Source organism: Pholcus phalangioides, unplaced genomic scaffold (genome assembly GCF_987345545.1).
Source record: "Pholcus phalangioides strain wild (caught in Gottingen) unplaced genomic scaffold, Ppha-v1.0 ptg000016l_1, whole genome shotgun sequence".
Taxonomy (NCBI): Eukaryota; Metazoa; Arthropoda; class Arachnida; order Araneae; family Pholcidae; genus Pholcus; species Pholcus phalangioides.
The window spans coordinates 15,136,868-15,159,369 of record NW_028301609.1 but is presented as its reverse complement, the minus strand read 5'-3'; the positions used below and the strand labels follow the sequence as shown (position 1 = coordinate 15,159,369).

General features: G+C 41.2%; 1 protein-coding gene across 1 annotated transcript in view; it reads right to left on the bottom strand.

Annotated features, from left to right (window-relative positions):
- Positions 1 to 22,502, bottom strand: part of LOC149075127 (oxysterol-binding protein-related protein 2) — a 70,603-nt gene that overhangs the window by 6,824 nt on the left and 41,277 nt on the right. The window contains exons 4-9 of the mRNA XM_089245702.1: positions 21,824 to 21,921; positions 12,850 to 13,029; positions 9,340 to 9,418; positions 7,259 to 7,377; positions 5,916 to 6,195; positions 2,627 to 2,746 (exon numbers count right to left, since the gene is read on the bottom strand). Coding sequence (XP_089101828.1) covers positions 2,627 to 2,746; positions 5,916 to 6,195; positions 7,259 to 7,377; positions 9,340 to 9,418; positions 12,850 to 13,029; positions 21,824 to 21,921 — 876 coding nt within the window. The remainder of the gene's footprint in view (positions 1 to 2,626; positions 2,747 to 5,915; positions 6,196 to 7,258; positions 7,378 to 9,339; positions 9,419 to 12,849; positions 13,030 to 21,823; positions 21,922 to 22,502) is intronic.

The following is a 22,502-nucleotide window of genomic DNA, read 5'->3' as shown; positions in this document are numbered from 1 at the left end:
CTCACATTCTACAAATTGTCTTGATGTCTCATTCCTCAAATTTCACTCATTCCGTTCTGGGCCTCATATAGCCCCGCAAGCAGAACAGTATTTATGGTTTTGTCGCAGGTACACGAACTTTGTCACCCTTCTCCATTTTTTTCACCACCCATTCCTCAAATGTCTCTAAATCACTCTTTTGGTCACTATCATGCTTTCTTAGTCCCTCCATATGCTCACACACGCTCTAGGTCACTCTTTTGGTCATTCACATGCTCACACACTCTCTGGGTTACTCTTTTGGTCATTCACATGCTTGCACACGCTCTATGTCATTCTTTGGGCCTCTTACTGAGTACTCACTGAGGCTACTCACCTGGTTCCTTGGTCTCTAGGTCCCTCTTTTCATCAATCACATGCTTGCACATGTTCTAGGTCATTCTTCGGACCACTTACTGAGGCTACTATCACTCAGGCTACTCATCTGGTTCATTGCTCTTTAGATCACTCTCATACTAACACACTCTCTAGATCATTCTTTTGGTGAATCACATGCTTGCACACGCTCTAGGTCACTCTTTCAATCCCTCGGAAAATTTTTTGCGGCTCTTCTCCCATTATAATAAGTTTTTTTAGCAACTCACTCTCTCACATTCCCCGCGTGCCCGAATTTTCCGCCCCGTGCTATAGCCCGCTAATCCACCCTGTAAATACGCTTCTGGCGACGTATCGGTTTCCGAGACGTTGGTTTCCATCTCCAGTTATTGGGCTTTTATATCCACGGATTCCTTTTGGACACTAAAATAAACTTTTCTAATTTCTCTCGCAAGGTTGTATGTTTTGCGACCATTTCTGTTTTCGTTCCTGGAATAAGTAAAAGGTCGTGTTGACATTGGAAGAGTTTTCTTTTCTTTTAATCTTTGTGATGGAACGTGACTCGTTCATTTCGGTGGCTCCTCCGCCATGAATTTGTCACTGATCGGTATTCAGCTTCCGTCTTGCTCAATCTTTCGACGCCGAGAAAGATTGTTAATACTATTATTATTAAAGAGGGGCCAACACACACACACAGCAAAGAAAGGAAAAAGTGAAGGATCCAAATCGATTTCTCCATGAGTACGTGCGAGTGATCATGGGAATCGATTCACGCGTCAACAACGAAAACAGCAGATGAAAGGTTCAACGAACGCATTAAGGAATTATACTTGGGACCGTTCTTTTCGGTTTTATATGCCAAGAGGTCATGAAGTCTATAAAAGAAAAAACCATTTAAAACAATGTCATTTTTCCCCCAATAGCTCAATACGTTTAGATCAGTGATTCCCAACTTGGGCGTTAACGCCCCCTGGGGGCGATGGAATGTTCCAGGGGGACGGTAGAAGCTACGAGTATAACATAGGATCTTATGGGTTAGATTGCGTTGGGGGGCGATGGGAGAAAAAAATTTCTGAAGAAGGGGGCGATGAAAAAAAGGTTGGGAAACTATGGTTTAGATTCTTCAATAGATTATAGACCGCAGCGTCTACATTTTGCCGTGCGTGACTACACTTATACGGGGCAGCGTCTGCATTTTACAGCGTCAAAGGCAAGTAAAGTAGTCAATTACAGCCAATAAAATTATCTAAGGCCGGCATTACACTATAAAAGTTTGATAAAAGTACTTTTATAAAAGTTGAAAAATGCAACCAATAAGAGCATTGGTAACATTCTAGCAAATCACCTTGTTGGTTGTATTTTTCGAGTTCTATAAATGAAATTTTATGAAACTTTTCTATAGTGTAATCCCGGCCTAGGGTGGGAGCTCTCAAATTTTTTCCACCCGCGGCTCCCCTTTCCCTAATCAACGCTTATCCACGGCTCCAGTTTGACAAAAAAATCGCTTCGAAAAACCTTTGTCAGTGCCGCGCCGCTCCTGAGCACAGCATACAGGGCAACAACTTTTTTATTGGAAGTTGGAGGACAAGGGAGACCGTATAACTGTATTTTTCACTTTCGAAACTGGTACAGGGAAATTTTTGAACGCCTTTTGAACATTCTTCAAATTGATTGAAACTGTACCTCTACGACGGAGGGTTGATGAGATAAAGGCAACATTAGCACTTACAGGACACCCTGCATGGATTGTGTACTGTACCTTCGAGTGCCATTCAAGGTTGGAAGCGCACCAGGGAGCCGTGTAGCGCAGTTTGAGAACCCCTGGTCTAAGGTAAATAAAGTAGTCAATTACAGACAAAAAAAAATTGCCAAATGCAGCCAAAAAAAATTGTCAAAGACAAGTAAAATAGCCCATTACAACCGTAGAAAACTGTGAAAGGCAAGTGAAATTGCCAAAAACAGCAATAAAGTTTTTAAAGTCGAGTAAGGTTGCCCATTACAGCCAAAACAATTGTCAAAAAAACGTGATATAATTTATGATTAATGAAAATAATCTCGATTCTTGATTTCAAAAATTCAAGTGAGCCCCGTTGAAAATGAGGCGAAGAAAATGTGACATTTTTTATACAAAAGGTCCCATAAAATACCGGTTATATGGTCACCTTACAGACACAGATTTCTTGCCCGAGGAATCAGGTCGCGCACCGCTGCTGTATAGTATTTCTCCACATGGGGTTTGTGTTATTTTTACTATATGTCCCGTATAACTTACTTTCTGTGAGTTCTGGGGTCGAGGCTCGACTTGCCACAGGTATTCAGAATTCGGGATATCCAAGGACACGGAAGAATCGCTCTTGGGCATGCTGCCATCTTCCAAATGGTCTGAAGAATCCTTCAAAAAAAATGGGCGAAAAAAGTTAGTGCAAAAGAGAAAAATAGATGGCGTCAAATAGAAATACAATATATGTAAGGGTGATTCATATAGAGCAGACCCCACAAAATGAGGTACTTCCCGAATGATACCATATACGTATTTAATTATATGCTTTATATACAGGGTGTCCTGTAAGTGCTAATGCGTTATTTATCTGATCAACCGTCTGTCGTAGAGATATGATTCCAATTTAAAAAATGCTCAACATGTGTTCGGAAACCTTTCTGTACCAGTTTCGAGAGTGAAAATACAGTGTGCGTCACAAAATAAAAAAAATCTAAATTTTTATACGGTCCCCTTGTTCTCTAACGTCCAATCAGAAAGTTGTTGTATCTCCTGAGGCCAATAGAAATAATTCCACGTTTCTAAGTGCAATATTCGCTGAGATATATGAATTCAAAAATTGAAGAAAAGTTATGGATAAACAACAAATACTAACGGGGAAAAATTCTCCTTTTCCTCATTTATGCTGTCCTTTCTCAACTTTGCTCCGATTTTTGAATTCAAATATCTCGTCGAATATTGAACTTAGAAACATGGAATTATTTCTGTTGGCCTCGGGAGATACAGGGCAACAACTTTTTTATTGGAAGTTGGAGGACAAGGGATACCGTGTAATTGTATTTTCACTTTCAAAACTGGTACAGGGAAATTTTTGAACGCCTTTTGAATATTCTTTAAATTGATTGAAACCGTACCTCTACGACGGAGGGTTGATGAGATAAAGGCAGCCTTAGTACTTACAGAACATCCTGCATAGCTGACCTTGGATTGTGTACTGTACCGTCGAGCGCCATTCATTGCGATTAGATCAGGTGTTGAAAGTGGGTGCCCTTTTCTTGAAGGCACTCGATATTTCATATTCTCAGTGATATGTTGTAGTGTTCCGTTAGATGCAAGCTGATCTCCCCATTAAAGTCTCGCCACAGAGAGCAACATGCCTACAACGGTAAAACTTCAAACATTACACTTCACTCATAGTTCGAAAAATATGTGGTAGATGGCAGCACTATAACAGGCATTACGCAGAAACAAGCTTCCCGTTAGGTTCACAACACGGACACGCACATTCCAACATGTATTCGTTAGAAGTTCCGCAGAGGAATTTTGACGAGGTGCATCTGCGGTTTAGCTCGTCCTGATCCCAAGAGGAATAATATTCTTAAAATTTTGTAATGTGTGGGTGTGAGGTTATACGCTCTGGTATACACCCATCCTTCAGAAACGCTTCGATACCTCTCTGAGATGTGAAGCAGTGCGTCTACGGTTCTTCAATGTATGCCCTCCGTTTTTCAGAACCCCCCCCCCCCCATGAAAAGAAATCAAGGCTTCTGAGCTCTAAGAATCTTGGGGTGGGGGGGGGGGGGCTTATGTGTTCTTGAACTTGGCACCGCATGTGTTGCTACCTGTTTGCGCCATAACCACTATTTACATAAGTTTTGTAACAATATCAATATAGTTCATGCCACTTAATGTGGTCACATCGAGAATCGGGGTTTCTGATAACAATATCCAATTTATAATTATATCCGATAACACGGTTGTAAGTACTATGTCTATTTGTTTGAACGGGACGTACGGAAAAGGGTCAACTCCGTTTTTCTTTTCAACATCACAAGTGTCAAAATATTAAATCGAGCATTTTTATATATTTTTTTCAATTGCACACAAACAGGATTCCCCTCCGCCAAAGTTGAGGAGTGAAACTGTCCGATGTGTATTACGAATCACATTTATGTATGACTACGAATCATGAACTACGAATCGATATTACGAATCGTATTTCGATACTTTTTATAACGTACAATACGTTCCCTAGTGAACGTCTTCCGGCCGAAGAATACTGAACGTGGTCAGTTGAAAGAAACTGACACGGGATTCTTTTTGTTTTTACATTACATACACCTTCACAATAGGAAAGCTATTGCAAAAGCAACGCTACACGTACAAAAGCATAATCATAACTACTATTACTGCCCGACTACGACATTGTGAACCTGAATACGGAAATGTTTGTCAATAAGGGAGCTTATAATTCATTGGCCCAGTTCTATAAGAATCACCCTGTATATCTACTAAGGGCCCGTTCAAGTATTACGTAAGCAAATTTTTAGCCATTTTTGACCCCCACCCCTGTAAGCAAAATTTCGTCAGCGGTGTCCTCCACCTCATAACGCATATGGGTGAGATCAGAAACGTACGCCTCCCCCAGACGAAAAAATTTTTTAATGTAGAAAAGATTTTAAAAAGTTAAAATTTCGAAAGAAAATACCTTTATATGTTGTTATAATCGATTTCTGTTAATTTCAATGCTATTTGAAGGGTAAGAACTCAAAATTTCTCTTTAAGAAATTCATTGTCACCCACCCTTTGAACCATATATGGTAAACCCTTGACCCGCAGACCAAATGTGGCCCTGAAGGTTATCTGATGTGGCTTGGCCCCCTCAGACCCAATTTTGTAAAAATGAACTAAGCGGCACATTTTTACAGATCGCTTAAATGACCCGTGGCACAATTACAGGGCATTTAAGTGGCCCGTGGCACATTTTCAGATCATTGAAGTAGGCCCGTGACGTATTCAAAGGTCACTTAAGTAACCCGCGACACAGTTCCAGAACACTTAAGCGGCCGGACATATTTCCTGAGTACTTGAAGGATCCGTGAAACATTTAGAGATTGCTGAAGTGGCTCTGTAAGGGATTTATCATTAGGGTGAATGTTAGTTCAGGTGCCCACAAACTAGCGAAAGATTTTTTCTCGTTTTTGGCGCACCGAGTTAGATGCCATTAAGAATATTTCATATTTTCATAAAGGGTGGTTGATGACGTAAGCATCATCCATCCAAACCCCCCCTCCCCCTTGTCATCAAAAGTCAGCAAATCGGAAACCCCCTCCAACCATCGATGCTGACGTATAAGTAATACTTTAATGACCTCTAACGCATTTGAAATAGCTGTATAATATTAGCATGATTTTATGTGGCGCATGCGCGATCCCCTCAAACTCGTTCTCGCAATCCACTCATTTCCCATTCCTTCATTTTTCTTTGGAATGATTTGCATTCCTGGGTGTCGGACTGCATCGACTTCGCACGAATTAAAATGGACTTGAATTCGACTACTCACATGAAGGGTGGGTTCTGGAGAAGGGGACCTGTTCGAAGGACCGCCACCAGTCAGGGACCTCGTGAAAACGTTCAGCTTGGACACCATCTTCTTGCTGTTCGATGTACCGAAGAAATCGTCCACAGAAGCGTTACTCAGGTCGGCACCCGGAGACGTGCCCATCTTATGTTTGTGGCTGCCGTTGTCGCCGCTCGCCTTGACGTATTCGTCGTAGTCGCTCATGGACGCCGTTTTCAGGTAGTCTGTCCATTTCCCGTACAAGAAGCGTATCCTCTTTTTCCTGTGGGCGACAGAAAAAGAACATCTTATGAAGTGTCCGAAATTTGAAATCATAAGCATTTGGGAGGCGATTGAAATACACTGATAAGCCAGAAAAACAAGCGTATGCAAATAAGCGAGAAATGCAACCAATCAACGTAACTCGATGCGGTTAGTAGAGCCTTTATAAGGTTGCTAGGCAAGCTTTTAGATGGGTTTCTGCTGCTATATTAGCAGGTTATTACGATCTAAGGCAGTGGTTCTCAAACTTTTGTCACCCGCGGCTCCCTTGCCCAATTCATAATTCATCTGTGGCTCTCCATAATAGTTTAGTAGATATTTTCCCATACAAAAGAATCACCTCAAAGCATAAATAAGCACACAAATCAATATCCCCAGCTATCCTCGACGACCCTAGGAGCTGCGACGCACACTTTGAGAAACAGTGACACCCATTCATATCCTGTGTGCATTCCGTTGGTCTTGCAGAATTCCATCGGCACAATGCGACACCAAACATGCAGGCAGTGGCTCCAGGAAACGCTCTTCTGACTTCGGTATCCTCTGTAAGCCACCTAAACCTCTAGACAGGAACATTATTGAGCATATATGAAATACCTTGCAACGTGAATTGAACATATATGAAATACCTAGGAAGCTCCTATGGGAGACGTCGAATTTCTCTACTACAGTCAGAGTAGTAGTGAAATGTGACAGTAGAGAAATGCGACGTCTTCCATAGGAGCTTCTACGGCTCAGAAACGCACATTTCACTACTACTTACAGTGCCGTAACTAGAACGGGGGGGGGGGGGCAACTGCTGCTCCTGGTGGCAAAATTTAGGGGGGTGGTAATATTAAGTGGAAACAAAGGAACCCATAGTAAAATTGTCGAATTTTGAAGTTGTTGGATCGGCGAAATCATGTTTGCCCCGAGAGGCAAAAATCCTAGTTACGCGCGCGGCCCTGCCTTCACACATTAGTGGAGTCCATGCCGTGTCGCGTGGTACTTATGTGTAGTTCTCTGAAGAACTAGTGCATTTGAATGTGATGTTCGAAAAAAAAAGAAAAAATAGAGATAATTACTGAGAATCGAAGATGAAACCTTCTATCCGATGCAGGTCTTTGCAAAACCATCCGGCTTGCTTGAAATGCAATTGCGCCACGTTGTCGTTGGTGTGGCAGTGGATTTCCATAAGGCCGTGCTTCAAAAGAAACAAATACATTTAATAAAGAATCATCAAGAAATACAGAAGGTAAATTTTTACTCTAGATATACTGTGTATATAAAGTACAGGGTGGTGATAAAATAACTTTGACAATATACGGCCCCCAATATACGTCCACACTTTTTGGCTTTATCAGCTGGTTGAATCCCTTATTTTGCTAAGTTTTGTCGGAAACGCGAATGTTCAACCCCTGTAAACACCACATGTAACAACAGCCAACACCATATATAGCATCATCATCCTAACCGAACGGTGGCCCAGTCCATATTCCAAGGAATTTCTAACTGAAAGGTCACCACCAGATTATGAGATAATCTTTCCCCACGTGACCCCAAGATCGGCCACACAGACAAACAAAAGACTGGACCCCTTCCCGCCAAACAAACCCCCAGTGTGACCACGAGCAATCCCGAGCCAGAGGATCATATATTGTACTAGAGAAACTAATACAAGCAGCTGTGGGAGCCGAATAGGGCACTTCACAGGTCCTGAGAGACGGTATTGTAAAATGCCAATTAGAGAAAAGACAAAACAGAAACATAACTACACATCAATACGTTATCGAAGCATAGTTAACATTGGAAAACATTACAATTGTGTGTCGCTAAAATGTTGATCAAAAACATCCCGGTTGTCCTTGCTATGGGTAGTAACCGGGAAGTTCAGCTACGTGCTGTAGTAGCCGTGTGATGTGGGAAGTTCGGTTAGCGACACAGGTTGCATGGTTGTCATTCAAAAATGTTGAAATAAGAAATGTGAACATATACTTTGACCTTTGAAGACCGGACACACCCCGCTTCCCATCTCTCAGAGATATCGAAGCGTTTCCGAAGGATGGGTGTATCCGGAAAGTTTTATTATAAACAACAAAACATTGTCGCCTCAGACGATGGCAACAAAAAATAAAATATATATTAAAAACGATCGTCAATCTGAGATCATATAACAAATAATTAAAATCGAAACAACAGACGCCAATAGAGAATCAAAACCATAAACAAGATTATACGATGATGGCATCATATGATGGCATTCTCATAAAGAATGTAGTAATCGTCAGTCAATCGAATGATTGTCAATAATCTAACACATAATGTGAACATATCATACAGTAGATCATAATGAATGTAAATATGTGGCGAGGAATATAGGAATATATTGTAGATGTAAACTCTCATATAATTTCCATGGGGCATGTGAAGCATATGATTAAAAATTATGTAGAATTATATGATGCGGGTAAAATACAATACGAACAACAACAAATACCATCTGTAACAGAAGGCTTCAGCGCGAAGCTCGTGACGTCACTGAAGGTCATCTCACCTATAGCCATTGGATATACTACAAAAAAGGTAAAGATGGCGCATGCGTCGGCCTGCTATATCCTATAGCTATAAGCGAGATGACCTCCTTCAGTGACGTCACGAGCTTCGCACGGAGGTCTTATATGGCGTTTGATCAGCTCGGTGAAAAATAATGAATGGCGATGCAACGATACCTGTAACACCATAACTGCCGGTGCAGGACGCAAAGAAATAAGATCTCACCAAGGGATTGGTGTGCTAATCAGCGGGAGTACTTGTGGCAGTTTTAATGGATCTGCATTGTGATTTTTTAGACACGTTTCTCTCTTTGTCCACGTCTAGTACCGTTATGGTGCTACAGGTACCGTTCTAACGCCATTCGTGTTTTTTTCCCTCACTGCGTTGATCACTTCACAATGCCTAAAAGTGAGTGTTGCCATTTGAATTTTTCGAAATTTTGTTGCTGTAACTGTAACCGCGAGAGCTAGGGATTTTGTTCCTCATCGCATTCTAGGGCGCATACTTTAGAAACATTCACATCTCGAATTTCATTCGCATTGGTTGAATTTTGCGGCCGCTAGGAGCTCGTACATCAGCAAAGTTATGTTATATGACCATCCTGTATACAAACCTGTTCGAACCATAACTTTCCGATGATGATATTGTGGACGCAGCAGTGTACGTTGGACCACGAGTAGACTTCCTTATGCCTAGTAAAGATAAATTATTGTCGCGGATTATTAGTTGGAAAATAAATAGTGTCATTGTGACGAATAAGACATTTCTCTGGATTTTATGCCGAGGTGAAGTCGGAAAGAAAAGTCATCTGGTCTCCGGAGGGACCCAAACCCAGGTCCTCTTGAAAACCTTCGGAAAAAACCGTTCTCAATCTCTCTACCGTCCCACCTCGGCTCTGGGGGGGGGGGGAGCATTTACTGAAGTTAAGGGAAACTATATACTAATGTCTCTACTTCAGCTCCTCATGCCACAGTGCATGAAATAAGGAAAGGCAGGGTCGTGTCTCCAGTGGTATATATGGTAGCGCGCTTGCCCGGTTAGCAAGAGTACCTGGGTTCGAGTCCCGGTGGAGACCAGGTGACTTTTTTCGGAGTTCACCTCGGCTAAAATCCACAGAAATTTCTAATCCTTTAATGTGTTTGTTGGGTTGAGAAAAAAGCCGTCTCAAATAGTGTCATTATTGGTAATTTTGTGCACCAATCATACACCACTCACGAATTCAACTGTTGTAGTCCGAGTCTAGGTGATACGCTTGCATTCTGGTCCAATGGAAATGAGATGGTGCGGAAGGGGCAATTCTGCTCTTTAAATTGTAGCAAGATGATCTGATGAAAATGGGCATGCAACCAACTCTACTAGAGAGTGCGAGGCTAGCAGTGCTCCAGAAAAGAGGCCCGAGATGATTTTTAACATTTTTTTTGTTACATATAAATTCACTATAGAGGGCCCACCAAAGATCTCAGCCTAGGGCCCTGCTGTGTGTGTGATAAATTTTTTGCAGAGATATTTTAAGGCTACGTGGACCAGAGCTAACGATTTGTAGCCTGTAAGCAGTATGGATATGACTGACAGAAAAGTAACTGATGCCACAGTCTAAAGTGGGTATCACGGGACGACCATAAATTTCAAAGAAACCTTTGGGAGTGGTTACGAAATGTGACATGAATCGCAGTTCAATGGTTGGCCAATACTTGGCAACCATAAATGGCTTCGTGTCGAGTTGCTATGAATGCATTGCGGTAGTTTTATCATGAGGGTCAGCACAAGGCCGTAGTAGACGTGGAGAAAAGTCTTAAGGAACCTAACGTAACCCCCCCCCCCAAAAAAAAAGTAAGAAAATTATTAATGTTCAGTATTTATGGTATCCCATAAATACTGAATGCGGTTTGTGAAAAAGTTATTCTCACGAAAGGGGGATTTCCTTAGGCACAGAAGAAAATTGTTCAAATTTTTGTCAATAGAGAGCGGTGCACGCCAGTTCGGCAGAAGTGATTGAAACTGAACCTTTCTTCAATCCATTCTGTGTCTGAAACATTCGTAAAACTTCAGCCGAAGGAGGAAAAAATCTTCACATATAGTGCTTTATCATCCAACATCACAATGAAAATATTATGCAAGTGCAAGCAACAAGTACATTCAAAAACGAGCTGTTAATCGTACATCCCGTCCTGCATTTTAGTGGTCATTCAAGTATATTACGTCAGCATCGAGGGGGGAGGGGGTTTCGGATTTGCTGACTTTTGATGACGGGGGGGGGGGGGGGTTGAAGGTTGCTTACGTCATCAACCACCCCTTTTTGAAGATATGAAATATTCTAAGCTGCTGACGAGGGGAGGGGAGTCAGTGTTTTGCTGACAAGGGGGGAGGGGGTCAAAAATGGCTGAAAATCTGCTTACGTAATACTTGAATGGCCCCTTATAGGAATCTATTATGCATATCTTATTCTCTGCATGTTTTCAGTGATTTGCTTTCGTGTAGCGGCCTCTTATCAACCAAAATTTGAACAAATCTTTTTTCCCGCGCCAAAAAAATTCCCCTTCGTGAGAAATAACTTTCGCAAACAGCATTCAAATATACAATTTCCTTCAACTTTTTATGAATTTTTAAAATATTTACGAATTTATGGGACACCCTGTGCATGGAGTCATGTGATTAAACTTACCAACTCATCGGTTAGGTGACAGGCATCCAGTCGTGGATCCAGGGTGATGTTTCGGGAGGGCACACTTATTGTGTGTAAGTTCGTCGGATCATCCCAGGACACAGAACAGTTTTCCTTATATTACTGGTCCCTTAAGAGGAGCAACCTCCTTTCCCCCATCCCCGGATCTACAACTGAAGGCATTTATACAAGGACTAAGTAGTACTAATCTAGGAAGCTTTCTGGCTACGACTTTGGATCAGCAAAACATATGAGGAATTGGAATTTCTGCCTCAGGTTCTACAATGCAAAATGCAGAGCTGCCAAGTCTTCCCGGATTTATACTCCACCTCTCGGACTCCCGAAAAATTCTCATATCTCCCGAATTCAGCCCGTGAGTGTAAAAAGTCCCTACTTTTGGGGAAAAGGTTATTTACCCGGAAGAAAGGACCGTTGCTTCCGATTTTAATCCTCCAAAATGACGTCACAAACGTAATGTAAATTGTTGCCATTGCGTCAAATTACAAAAAAAAATCAACGAAATTGAAAAATTCGCCAAGCAGCCAACATCTATTCGGCCTTTTGACATCCGTAATAGGCGAGATGACTTGTATTGTGCACCCAAACTGAGTTGGCCTCTGGCTACGTCATGAAACGTCCCGATGGGCGATTCCATTTATCTTTTTTCGGTAAAAAGGTCGCAGGGAAAGGAGCAGGTTGGTATCTTCCGTTTGCGTCTTTTGCGCTATTTTAGCGAGTTTTTTCTTCCCTTTTTCCCCTCCTTGGAAAATTAACTCTCTCTTCGCGCGTCAACGTCAAAGGCCAACTCTGTATGGGCATACAATATCTGCGTTGACCATATGCAGGGCCGGAAATAGATACTTCGTCAGCCGGGGCAAGCACGCATTTTGGTACCACCGTGTAATGTAAAGGAGCGGTTGATGGCTGAATTTGGCACCCCCTCTAGTACAGTGCCAGAGCAACACCTTCTAAACCTATAGATGGCGCTAGCTATAGATGGCGTTGGCTAGAGTCAGCACACCTTCCTGCTTCTTCCTAGTTGCGGCCCTAATCATATGTTCCATACAAACTTCTGTCCCGTTTCAGGCCCGATAACGACATTTGATTTGAGAGTAGTAATGGCAGGTAATTTAACCTACTGGTTGGCAACTTGGTGCTCATTGGCGATGGTTTGCTCGATGTCATGTTTTTAAAAGGAGAAAAATCCTTACAATTTTACTTTGACCAATTCAACCCTACAATTTTTTTCCCCCTAGAACGTTTTCAAAAATCCCTTTTATACTTATTTTTGTGCAAAATTTGGATCAACGCAAAAACCTCCCTAATTCTCAATCTGCGAAGTTGGCATCTATGCAAATGCAATTGCTTTCGGTTTATCGGGATAATTCTTTTTTGAAGTTGAATCTCAATAAGAAGGAAGAAAAGAAGCTACTTTAATAATTAAGGAAGAAATTAACTCACGCCAGAAGTTCGACGTTCAAAGTGCCTTCAGGTTTGATTTCCAAAGACTTCCCCCAGAATTTAAGCTTCGGATGAATATTTCCGTAGAATTTGTAGCTACCTTCGGATTCTGCGTGAAAGGCGCTGATTGGAGGATGGTGGCTCACTTGTTCGCACACGAGTCTGAAACCCAAGTCTTCTCTATTCGGATCGGGGAGAAAAAAACATCAAAAATAGAATAAAATAATTAAAATCAACAGCAAAAAACCCCGAACTCTATACGTGAATACATTAATCGGGGAAATTTCATCGGTTAACATTACTTGAGTGGGGGGAGAAGGTGATTAATTGGAAGTGCTCGGCAGAATGCATGCCGAAATGTAATTATTATTTCTGATAATCTCTCTCGTGTTTACCTTTGTCTAATCACCATTAATCTCTGCGCTTCAGCCACAGAGAAATGCAAACGAAACACGCAAAGCCAGAATTACGCTAAATGCCAAAATATTCGCAGTTGCTTTGAATGGAGGTAATTCAAATCAAACGCGAGATCGTGCTTAATTATTATTTACTTTCTAACTCTGATTGTAATATCTATTCGCTTTATCACTCTGGAAGTTATATTCGAACATGTTCCCCCCCCCCACGCGTGTTATATCAACACCCCCCCCCCCTATAGATAAGTATCTTATCTATAGTGGGTGTTGGTTATACTCTACATACATAATTATAAAATTTTTGCCAGTGCGTTTGTTTTTCAATGCAAGTTATTGCACTTTCCGGACTTACGTGAATCGTGGCCTGATTTTCCGACAGTATTGGTCCCGTCTGTTTATTACTCCGATTTACCGGAGACTTGCAAAAATCTCCGATGAACCGGAGATTTGGCACGCAAATAAAACAGACATTTCTACTGATATAAAATAAATGCTGCCAGATGAAGGGCACCACAAAAAAAGATTCGTGAGAAAATGGCATATCACACTGCCCAGAACCGCTCTTAGGGTGTGTGTGGCATGTGCGGTCACACCAGGGCCCCGCACTTACAGTAATAATAACTCCTTCCATATAAATTCTGGAATTCTGAATTTTCGTCAATTTCTGGAATTATTTCTTGTATCTGTTCTCAGTTTTAATGGTCGCTGGAATCATTTCTTGCATTTATTCTGAATTTGCTGGATTTTTCATATTTCCTGATTTTTTCGATTCTCCTCTTCCACAGAATATATAAAACTCGGGGCTAAGGAGCCCCCGAATATTTTGTTCATTGCAAAGTTAAGTCGAAATTTTTTAAAAATTGGCCAAAGTAGACCGCTTTCACGGTATCACAAAGATCAATACTTTGTTATTATCACACCATCGAATAAAATTTTAGAATTTCTATGAATTAGACGTGTTCAGCTTATCGAGAAATTTGAGCCAGAGAAATTACTTTCAGGGCAGTGAAGAATCTGGACAAGACATTTCACCTGCTGTCTCTCCTTTCTTTGGCAGAGAGATGATAGCCTGCCACAGTGTTTCTTAACCTTTTTCTCGCCGATGGTGCCCTTCCCCCGTCTTATCCAGGGACCCCTCATCTGGCACGCAGCGAGACCTTCTTTTTACTTTTTTCAAACTTTATAGTGAAAAAATAAAGCTCTTTCTGTGCTAGAGTTGAGTGAGCTTCCTTCTTGTCCTCGTTCCATGCGGGGCTGTCTCAATATCATCAACAGGCTCCATCAACTAAGTGAAGTTCGGGATATTCGTACTAGCTTGGACAGCTTACATATCCACGTGATTACTCTCTCTGAAGTCATAGTATCAGATCTCGGCATGTAAGCCCCCCCCCCCACTCCCATGGACAAGAGGCTCCCTAGTCATACCCACAGGAGCCCTACGTGTTTTATGAGCGGTTCGATATATAGTAGTCACACTTCTTTTCCCCCATATTTCACTTCAAAAGCTTTATTTCTTCACATCTAAGTTTTTTTAACCGCTCTATGTGGCCCTTCAACCACCTATCATGGCTTCTTTTACACTTGATTTTTACCCGTGTGTGGTCCACTTAGAACCATTGATTTGAAAACGTGTCGTGGGTGACATGAATGATATCTATCAGCACCGCAGGTTACTTAAGCGATCTGTAAATGTGTCGTTGACCACTCAAGTGGTCTGGGAATGTACCACGGACCACTGTAGGTAATCTGTAAATGTGCCGCGGGTCATATGTGGTCTTGGAATGTGTTTCGGGTCACATATGTGGTCTTGGAATGTGTTTCGGGTCACATATGTGGTCTTGGAATGTGTTTCGGGTCACATATGTGGTCTTGGAATGTGTTTCGGGTCACATAAGTGATCTAGAAATGTGCCACGAGTCACTTAAGTGAGGTAATAATGTGCCGCGAGCCCCTTAAATGATCTGTAAATGTGCCGCAGGGTCACTTAAATGGTCTGAAATTTTGCCGCAGGGTCACTTAAGGATTCTGGTTATTTCTTGGTTAGTTCATTTTTACAAAGAGATCGAGGGCCACATTCGGCCCGCTGTTCATCGTTTGAGCATGTACGCCGTAAGAATATCCCAGGAACTACAAAGAGGCCAAAATGACCCCAGGTTGAGAAACACTGGCTCATTATATATCCATAGACAGACAAACCTTATACAATAACGACCCACACAGCATCATTCCGCGTAGACGTAATGCCTATACGGATTCCATATTTGATACCCGAATCACCTGAGCATAATCCTCGCGTCTTCCTTTACGAAATATCGCCCTTCCTCTCGTCCTTGGCTGAGATATTCTCTTCTCCACGGCGATAAAGCAAAAAATTTATATATCAATATATATATATATTACTTTATTCCCTTCCCCCCCCCCCTCCTCTATAATATGTAGACGCATTTCTCGAATGAAAGATGAGAGAGAATCGGATTATAGGAGCTCTTCGAAGTGAAGTTTGATCCGTCGGAATATCTGATGGAATGGTGATATGGATGATGGATCGGGTTATTAGTATTCAAAGCTCAAAATTCACATCTCGTTTTCTCTATACTTATTTGCAATCTACGTGTATAAAAGATTTCCTTTTTTCCCCTCCCCAATCTTGGTGGCCTGTCAAGCTTTGCTCGGATTCGGTGATGAAATTCATACATAGTAATTCCCTTTTTTGGGCTATTCTGCTTTAAGCTGGAAAAAAAAAAAGAAGTATTTTGTGACGCCCTAAAAATGAATGATGTCGGATGAATAAAAAACTGCGAAAAAAAAGTTATTGTATATTTTAAGGAAAATGCTGTAGAGGTTAGGAGCCGTCTTATAGTTGCCGAGATACCACGAATACTACTTACAAATGGAAATGGAATAGTTAAAACGTCCCATTTGAGAACTCGTCTATATACAGTAGACTCGCGACTATCCGAACTCTGTACTATCCGGCCTAGTTAAATAATAATGATTCTCCGTGATAAAATGAGAAATAATTTACTTTTAAACGTTCCAAGTGTTATCAATTTATGTAATCATTTGTCAATGAACAGTAAAATAAATTCAATAATTTTTTTGCAAGAATTTAGTCTACATCAATATTTTGTTTACTTTAAAAGTTTACGTATTTATAACTGCACAGTTTACGTGATTTTATATTCCCTACAAATAAGTTAGACATTATAAAATTTCCCTTGAAATGCGTACAATATTTTCATTCTTGAACTTCCTTTTCTTCTGTAATAAATTTTTAAAACGTAAAATATTATAGGCATGCGCCAGGAGAAGTGGGGTGGGGGAGTTAGAGCAGAGAGATTATGGTGTACTTTTGCAGTGACAAACGAAATACTGGGAGACAATAAAAAAAACATGAACTACGCTATTGTACTACGCTAACTTACGCTATTGTACAATGCAGTTCATGACAAACATGTATTAAGTACCGGCGTGTACTTAGAGGTTATAAAATATGAATAAGAGCGGACTTTAGTGAAAAAATCCATTTGAATCATAAAAAGTCCAAACATTTCATAATTCTGGGATACTGTGCAAAGCTAATTAGCAACCTTAGTATGCAGAAAATTCGCAATGCTAATTAACAACCTTGGTGTGTACAAAACACATAACGTTGTAATACCCCCCAACCCGTAAATATTAACAGTCATTGAAGCAAATGAAAAGGGAAATGTAAATATTTTTTTTTCATAGACTATCAAACTTGCGAGATGAAGGAAATGACAGAACGTCATCGCTTCTAATCGTACTTTTGTCGGGACATTGAAAGGTAGATGTGGTAACGATTCTTCTTCCAAACTTTGCTTCCCAACCGGTCTCAATTTTGGTTAGTTGCCCAACAAACATCTTTACTGACTTTTTATTTGTGAATTTGACGAGAACCCAGTCACCAACTTTTACTTCTGGCAGGGTTTTCGACACTATGTTTATGAAGTCTCATTGCACCTCTATTTCTCGACATTCATCTTTTAGGTCCATTGAAGAAGCTTGTGTTTACTCAGTAGCTTTATCCTTCTCTTCAGTTTCCTACCAAATTTGATAAAGCCAATGTAAGTAGGTACGGTGTTACCGTGAATTCGTTAGTTTCTACGCAGCATAGGAAAAACGCGGGGGAAAGGTGCAACCCTCTTAATTCCTACTTTCCCCAAAGCCAAAATCATAATTATATTAGAGTGACAGATTAAATAAAAGAAAGGAAGAACTTGTTATACTCTGAAATATCGATATTAGCCCGATTCGAACTTTCAGAAATGGTTGAAAGAGTACAACAGGTAGCAGCAACGTCACCCAAAAAACTCAATTTCTTCAAATGAAATCTCCTTGTAACCTTGTAAAGAACAGCTATCGCGCCAAGCACATTTTTACTCAAAAATAGAGTAAGTGTACGAAAGAAAAATTCCACCAGAAATCATTTCCAGACACTAACTAAATTTTACAAATCATATTGGGCTGCATTTACCCCGAATTTCCACTTACCGCAGTGTACCTTAATAATATTGACCGCAATACCAGATGCTACCCAGGCTTCTTTGACATCGGAAATGTTGGATTATGAAAAAAAATAAATTAACGAACGATAAAAATTAATCTCGTTGATGGAAACTACGTAGATACACTTAGATTATACGTACGGTACAATTAGGCATACTACTATACTGTAGTATTCAAAGCTAGATTTTATTGCAGCCAGCGTGAAATAAAATACGTATTATATGTCTTGCATTTTGTCTTATAAATGAATGAATTTATTATCTGTGAATATGCCGCTGGTTCCTTGGGTGCTCTGGAACTGCGCGGCAGTTCCTTTGAGTGATATGGAACTAAGCAGCGGTCATGCAAGTGATCTGTAAATATGCTGCGGGTCCTGTAATTTATCTGTGAATATGTCGCGGTTCTCTCAAATGATCTGGAACTGTGTCGCGTGTCCTTCCACCCCCCCCCCCCCTGCAGATTTTACTGTAGTCTCACACTTCTATTTATATATGTATACCTGTATACGTTGCTTTGAATCTTGTGTTTGAATGAATATTGCCAAAGGGTCCTCTAGGCCAGTGTTTCTCAACCGCCGGGCCGCGGCATGGTACCGGGCCCTGACATCAGTCAACCCGGGCCGTGAATAGCTCACAGATTCATTTTTACCCATTTATACCTCCATTAGGCGTGCATATGACCGGGCCTTCCACTCACATAAAAGAAATCAACCGGGCCGCGGGCTTCCAAAGGTTGAGAACCACTGCTCTAGGCATCCTAAAATATGTGCCCGAACTCCTTGTAGAACTTGTTTCTCTTTGCATCTGTCTGACCTCGCACGTTTTTTGCAATTGTACGTAAATGCACATACGTGACTAGGGGGTGTCCTTTAGTTCCCATGCTAGGGACCCCAATTATTATTTTTTTCTTTCTTGCAACTCAGAATTTTTTCCAGCGCAATGAGCTTATATCGCGTAAGCAACAGAGCCTGGTCGTGCTAGGTCTGTTCTCGCGAAGCACCGACTGAGAACCGCTGCTCTAGGGCCTAGGCAACCGTTTCTATTACTTTTTATACAAATTTTGACTAGCACGTACGTATAATTAAAATAGACAATACCAAACATTTTCATAGACAATAGAGACTTGACGAGTTGATATTTCAAATAAATATGTATTTGTTTCATGGGAAAAGAATTACTCAATAGAAAAACAGTTTTTTGTTTCCACCGACACCGAAACCATTAGCTCTTTACAACATTTCCGAATTAACGAATCACCGAAGTTAATTGGGCTTATTTGAAAAACCGAAAAAAACACTTTGAAGTCAACGTTGAATAGAAAACAATGCATTTTACGATGAAGTGGGGATGTTACATGGTCACCAGAGCAACAATGCTTTATCTTTTCCTCTCCCTCTTTCGACACAAGTGTTAAATTGTAGTAAATAAAATATAAATAAAGAGTAAACATTTGAGGGGAGAATAAAAGAAAATGGAGTTTGATGAATGGAGCGATTGCCGAAGAAAAAGACACAAAAACAAAAATTGTACTTTAATAGAGAGAAAAGTGTATTTGTGTTCTCCTTTCTTTGAATAAGCCGTTTTCTTATTTTTCGACAACAAATAAAGAGATTTATTGACAGAAAGTGCTTCTATTTTTCTGAAAGTCATTATTTGCTTTTTCTCTCTCTTTTTTCCTTTCTTTCACAATTATTCGTGACAGAGAGTTTAATGGCATCAACACTGACTATGAGCAACATGAGAGCGAATAACGTTTCCGCATCTCGTAATAGTTTCCTTGTTTATTTCACTCGTAGTGTTTCTAGTCAGAAAAATAAAGTTGATCAATAAATAGAGCTCGCTGCGGATATAAATTAAATGCGTATTAGAATTTTACGCATTAGCAGCGATACATAACACGATGCTGTGACGTCAGAATCGAAAGAGGTAGATGGCGACATCTCCGAATATTTCTTTGATCCAATGATAATTGGGTACATGTCATACAACATCCGAGCGCGGATCCGGGGGGTGGGGCCGTCGCCCCTTCCAACAGCCGAATGATATGGGGAAAATTGATCTGCCCCATAAAATACGGGGGGATCCGATCGTGACCTTCGAAAGTAATACGTGTCACTCACGTAGGTCACGATCCGATGCACTCACACAATCAGTCGTTTTTTCGACACATCGCCCTGCACCGCCTGCCTCCGCTCTATTCGAAGTTGAAGATGTCTGCGTTCGCTCCACTCCAAGTTGAAGGTATCTGCGTACGCTCTATTCGCTGCTGAAGATATCTGCCTCGGTTTCATTCGTAGCTGAAGATGTTTGCGTTCACTGTTCGAAGTTGAAGATACCATCTACCTCGGTTTCATTTGCAGCTGAAGACGTTTGCCTCGGCTTTATTCGCAGCTGAAGGTATTTGCCTCGGTTTCATTCGCAGCTGAAACCATGTCTACGTCGGTTTCATTCGCAGCTGAAACCATGTCTACGTCGGTTTCATTCGCAGCTGAAACCATGTCTACGTCGGTTTCATTCGTAGCTGAAGATGTCTACCCCGGTTTCTTTCGCAGCTGACGTCTGCGTTTGCTCCATTTAAAGCTAAAGATGCCTACCTCTTCTTCATTTGTAGTTGAAGATGTCTGCCTTCGCTCAAGCACGGATCCAGGGGAGGGGGGTTCCATGGGAATGACCGCTCTTCCCAAGAGCCAAATAATATGGGAAAATTCTGACTGTCCCGTAAAGTACGACACATCGTCCTATATCCGCAATTGATAACATTTTCTACTCCAATGTTTTGTGGTCCGCGAGCCCTTGGGAGTGCGTGACTACTTTGTATAGAGAGGGTCCTACAAATACTACTTTCAGAATCTACCCATTCGTTCAAGACCATCTTAACGCATGGGCCCTCCGGGCCTATTCCAGGGGCTCCTCGTGTTTATAAGGAGCCTATATGATGGGATCTGGAACAAGATTTCCGAGAATAAGTAGTAAATATCTAAGCTGTTTTTTCCAGATACGTAAGGAGCGTCCAGAAAAAGCTCTTTTTTTCGGCCCGGGGGGGGGGGGAAGGTACATGATATTAATATGGGCCCTGAATAGAGCCAGGACCAAGACAGAAGCTCGCTGTAGTCTAGCCTATATATATATATAGGGGGTCCAAAGATCAACCTTATTAAAAAACTTTTTCTTCCGAATAGCTTTGCTTGAAAAAAAAATAAAATCACTTATTAAAAAATAATCATGATAATAATTAAAACTTATAACGTTATTATAACAATAACCAACTACGACTTGGGCGTCGCGGACGTAAGACGTGTTCTTATCACGATCTCTTTTTACCGGCCACTATCCGAAGTCAGGTGGCGGGACCTTACCAAGTGAGTGGCGTCGATTTTATTTCTGTCTCACTTATGAATGAGAGTGGACCCTGGATTAGACGAGCGGCCATGTCAAAAATTTATGTTTCAAGTGGGGCACTACGGATGGAAAAGGTTAAGAAACACTGTTCCGGGAGACTTTGAATGTATCATCTCTTCAAGGCTGACTTTGCGTTTTTGATTACGAGAATTAATAAGTTTTACTAAACCTTGTGGATATCCTGGATAATTTCATTGCTTTAGAAGTCCGCCAGCAACCTAAAATTCAACTAATTCCCTGATGAGGAGTAAATCAATGTAGGGAATCGTCGATGTCGTTAACACAGCAATTCGGGCTAGGATTTACTAAAGACAACTTGGTCCTTTGAGAACAATTCTCTTTGTGCAGATTGTCCTATGATGGTGTCCCACAATTCAGCCTAATTGGTTCAACTCCGACAGCCTCTATTGAACTCAAAGTAAATCACAGCGATAAAACTAGAGTAATGCTGCTTTTTGTTCTTGATTCATTTTACGAAGATTAAAACGAATGATTAAATGATCCGATATTAGTATCTTTATTATACAATGAGTAATTTCTCTGTAGGGGAAAGAAATCACCAGTTCTTTGCTTGCGCAAAACAAGCAAAAAATTAATCTAATCTTATTTTGAAAAGCATACAATATATACCTGCACAGTTCATATGTTTCGCCCAGAAGAGGATTGAAAGGCTTATTCAACCTTTCCCAGTTCGACGCCAAGGCGGATACAGCGAAAGCCGATACGTACTGCAAGGGAGAAAAAAAAATACATCTCTATTCACAGAATATCTTCTCTTATACAGGATGTTCTGTTAATGGACCGACAAACTCAGAGGGTTGTTAGTAGGCATCAAGAGGAACAAAAATTTCAATGGAACAGGGTATCGCAAACCACGTTGAGAGAATGAAAATCGCGAAAAACGCGAGCAGGCTCTGAGTCCAGAGGAGACGAAAGGTGGATGTCAGCTGATCGCTGAATGCTTTCGTGGGTTCGCTCACTATATCTGACGTAAGCAGCGTAGCGAAACGCATTCTTTGGGGTAGGATCACGCGCTGCGGACGATATGCGGAGGAGGAAGTGTAGGAGGACAACGCCTCATCGGCTATTACTGTTGGTACATCCGCTGTGCTAAGCGCCCATTGCCATCTGCTCGACCGTAAATCAGATGCATGTCAGCGTATTCCTCGTTCGTGTAGTCAGCCATCACGATACTCATTGAAACAAACAACTAACTGCTACACGTGCTTACTACCGCAATAGCGCTAATTTACGTCGTCCGCAGCAGCGCGTGATCCTACCCCAGCGCATGCGTTTCGCGACGCTGCTT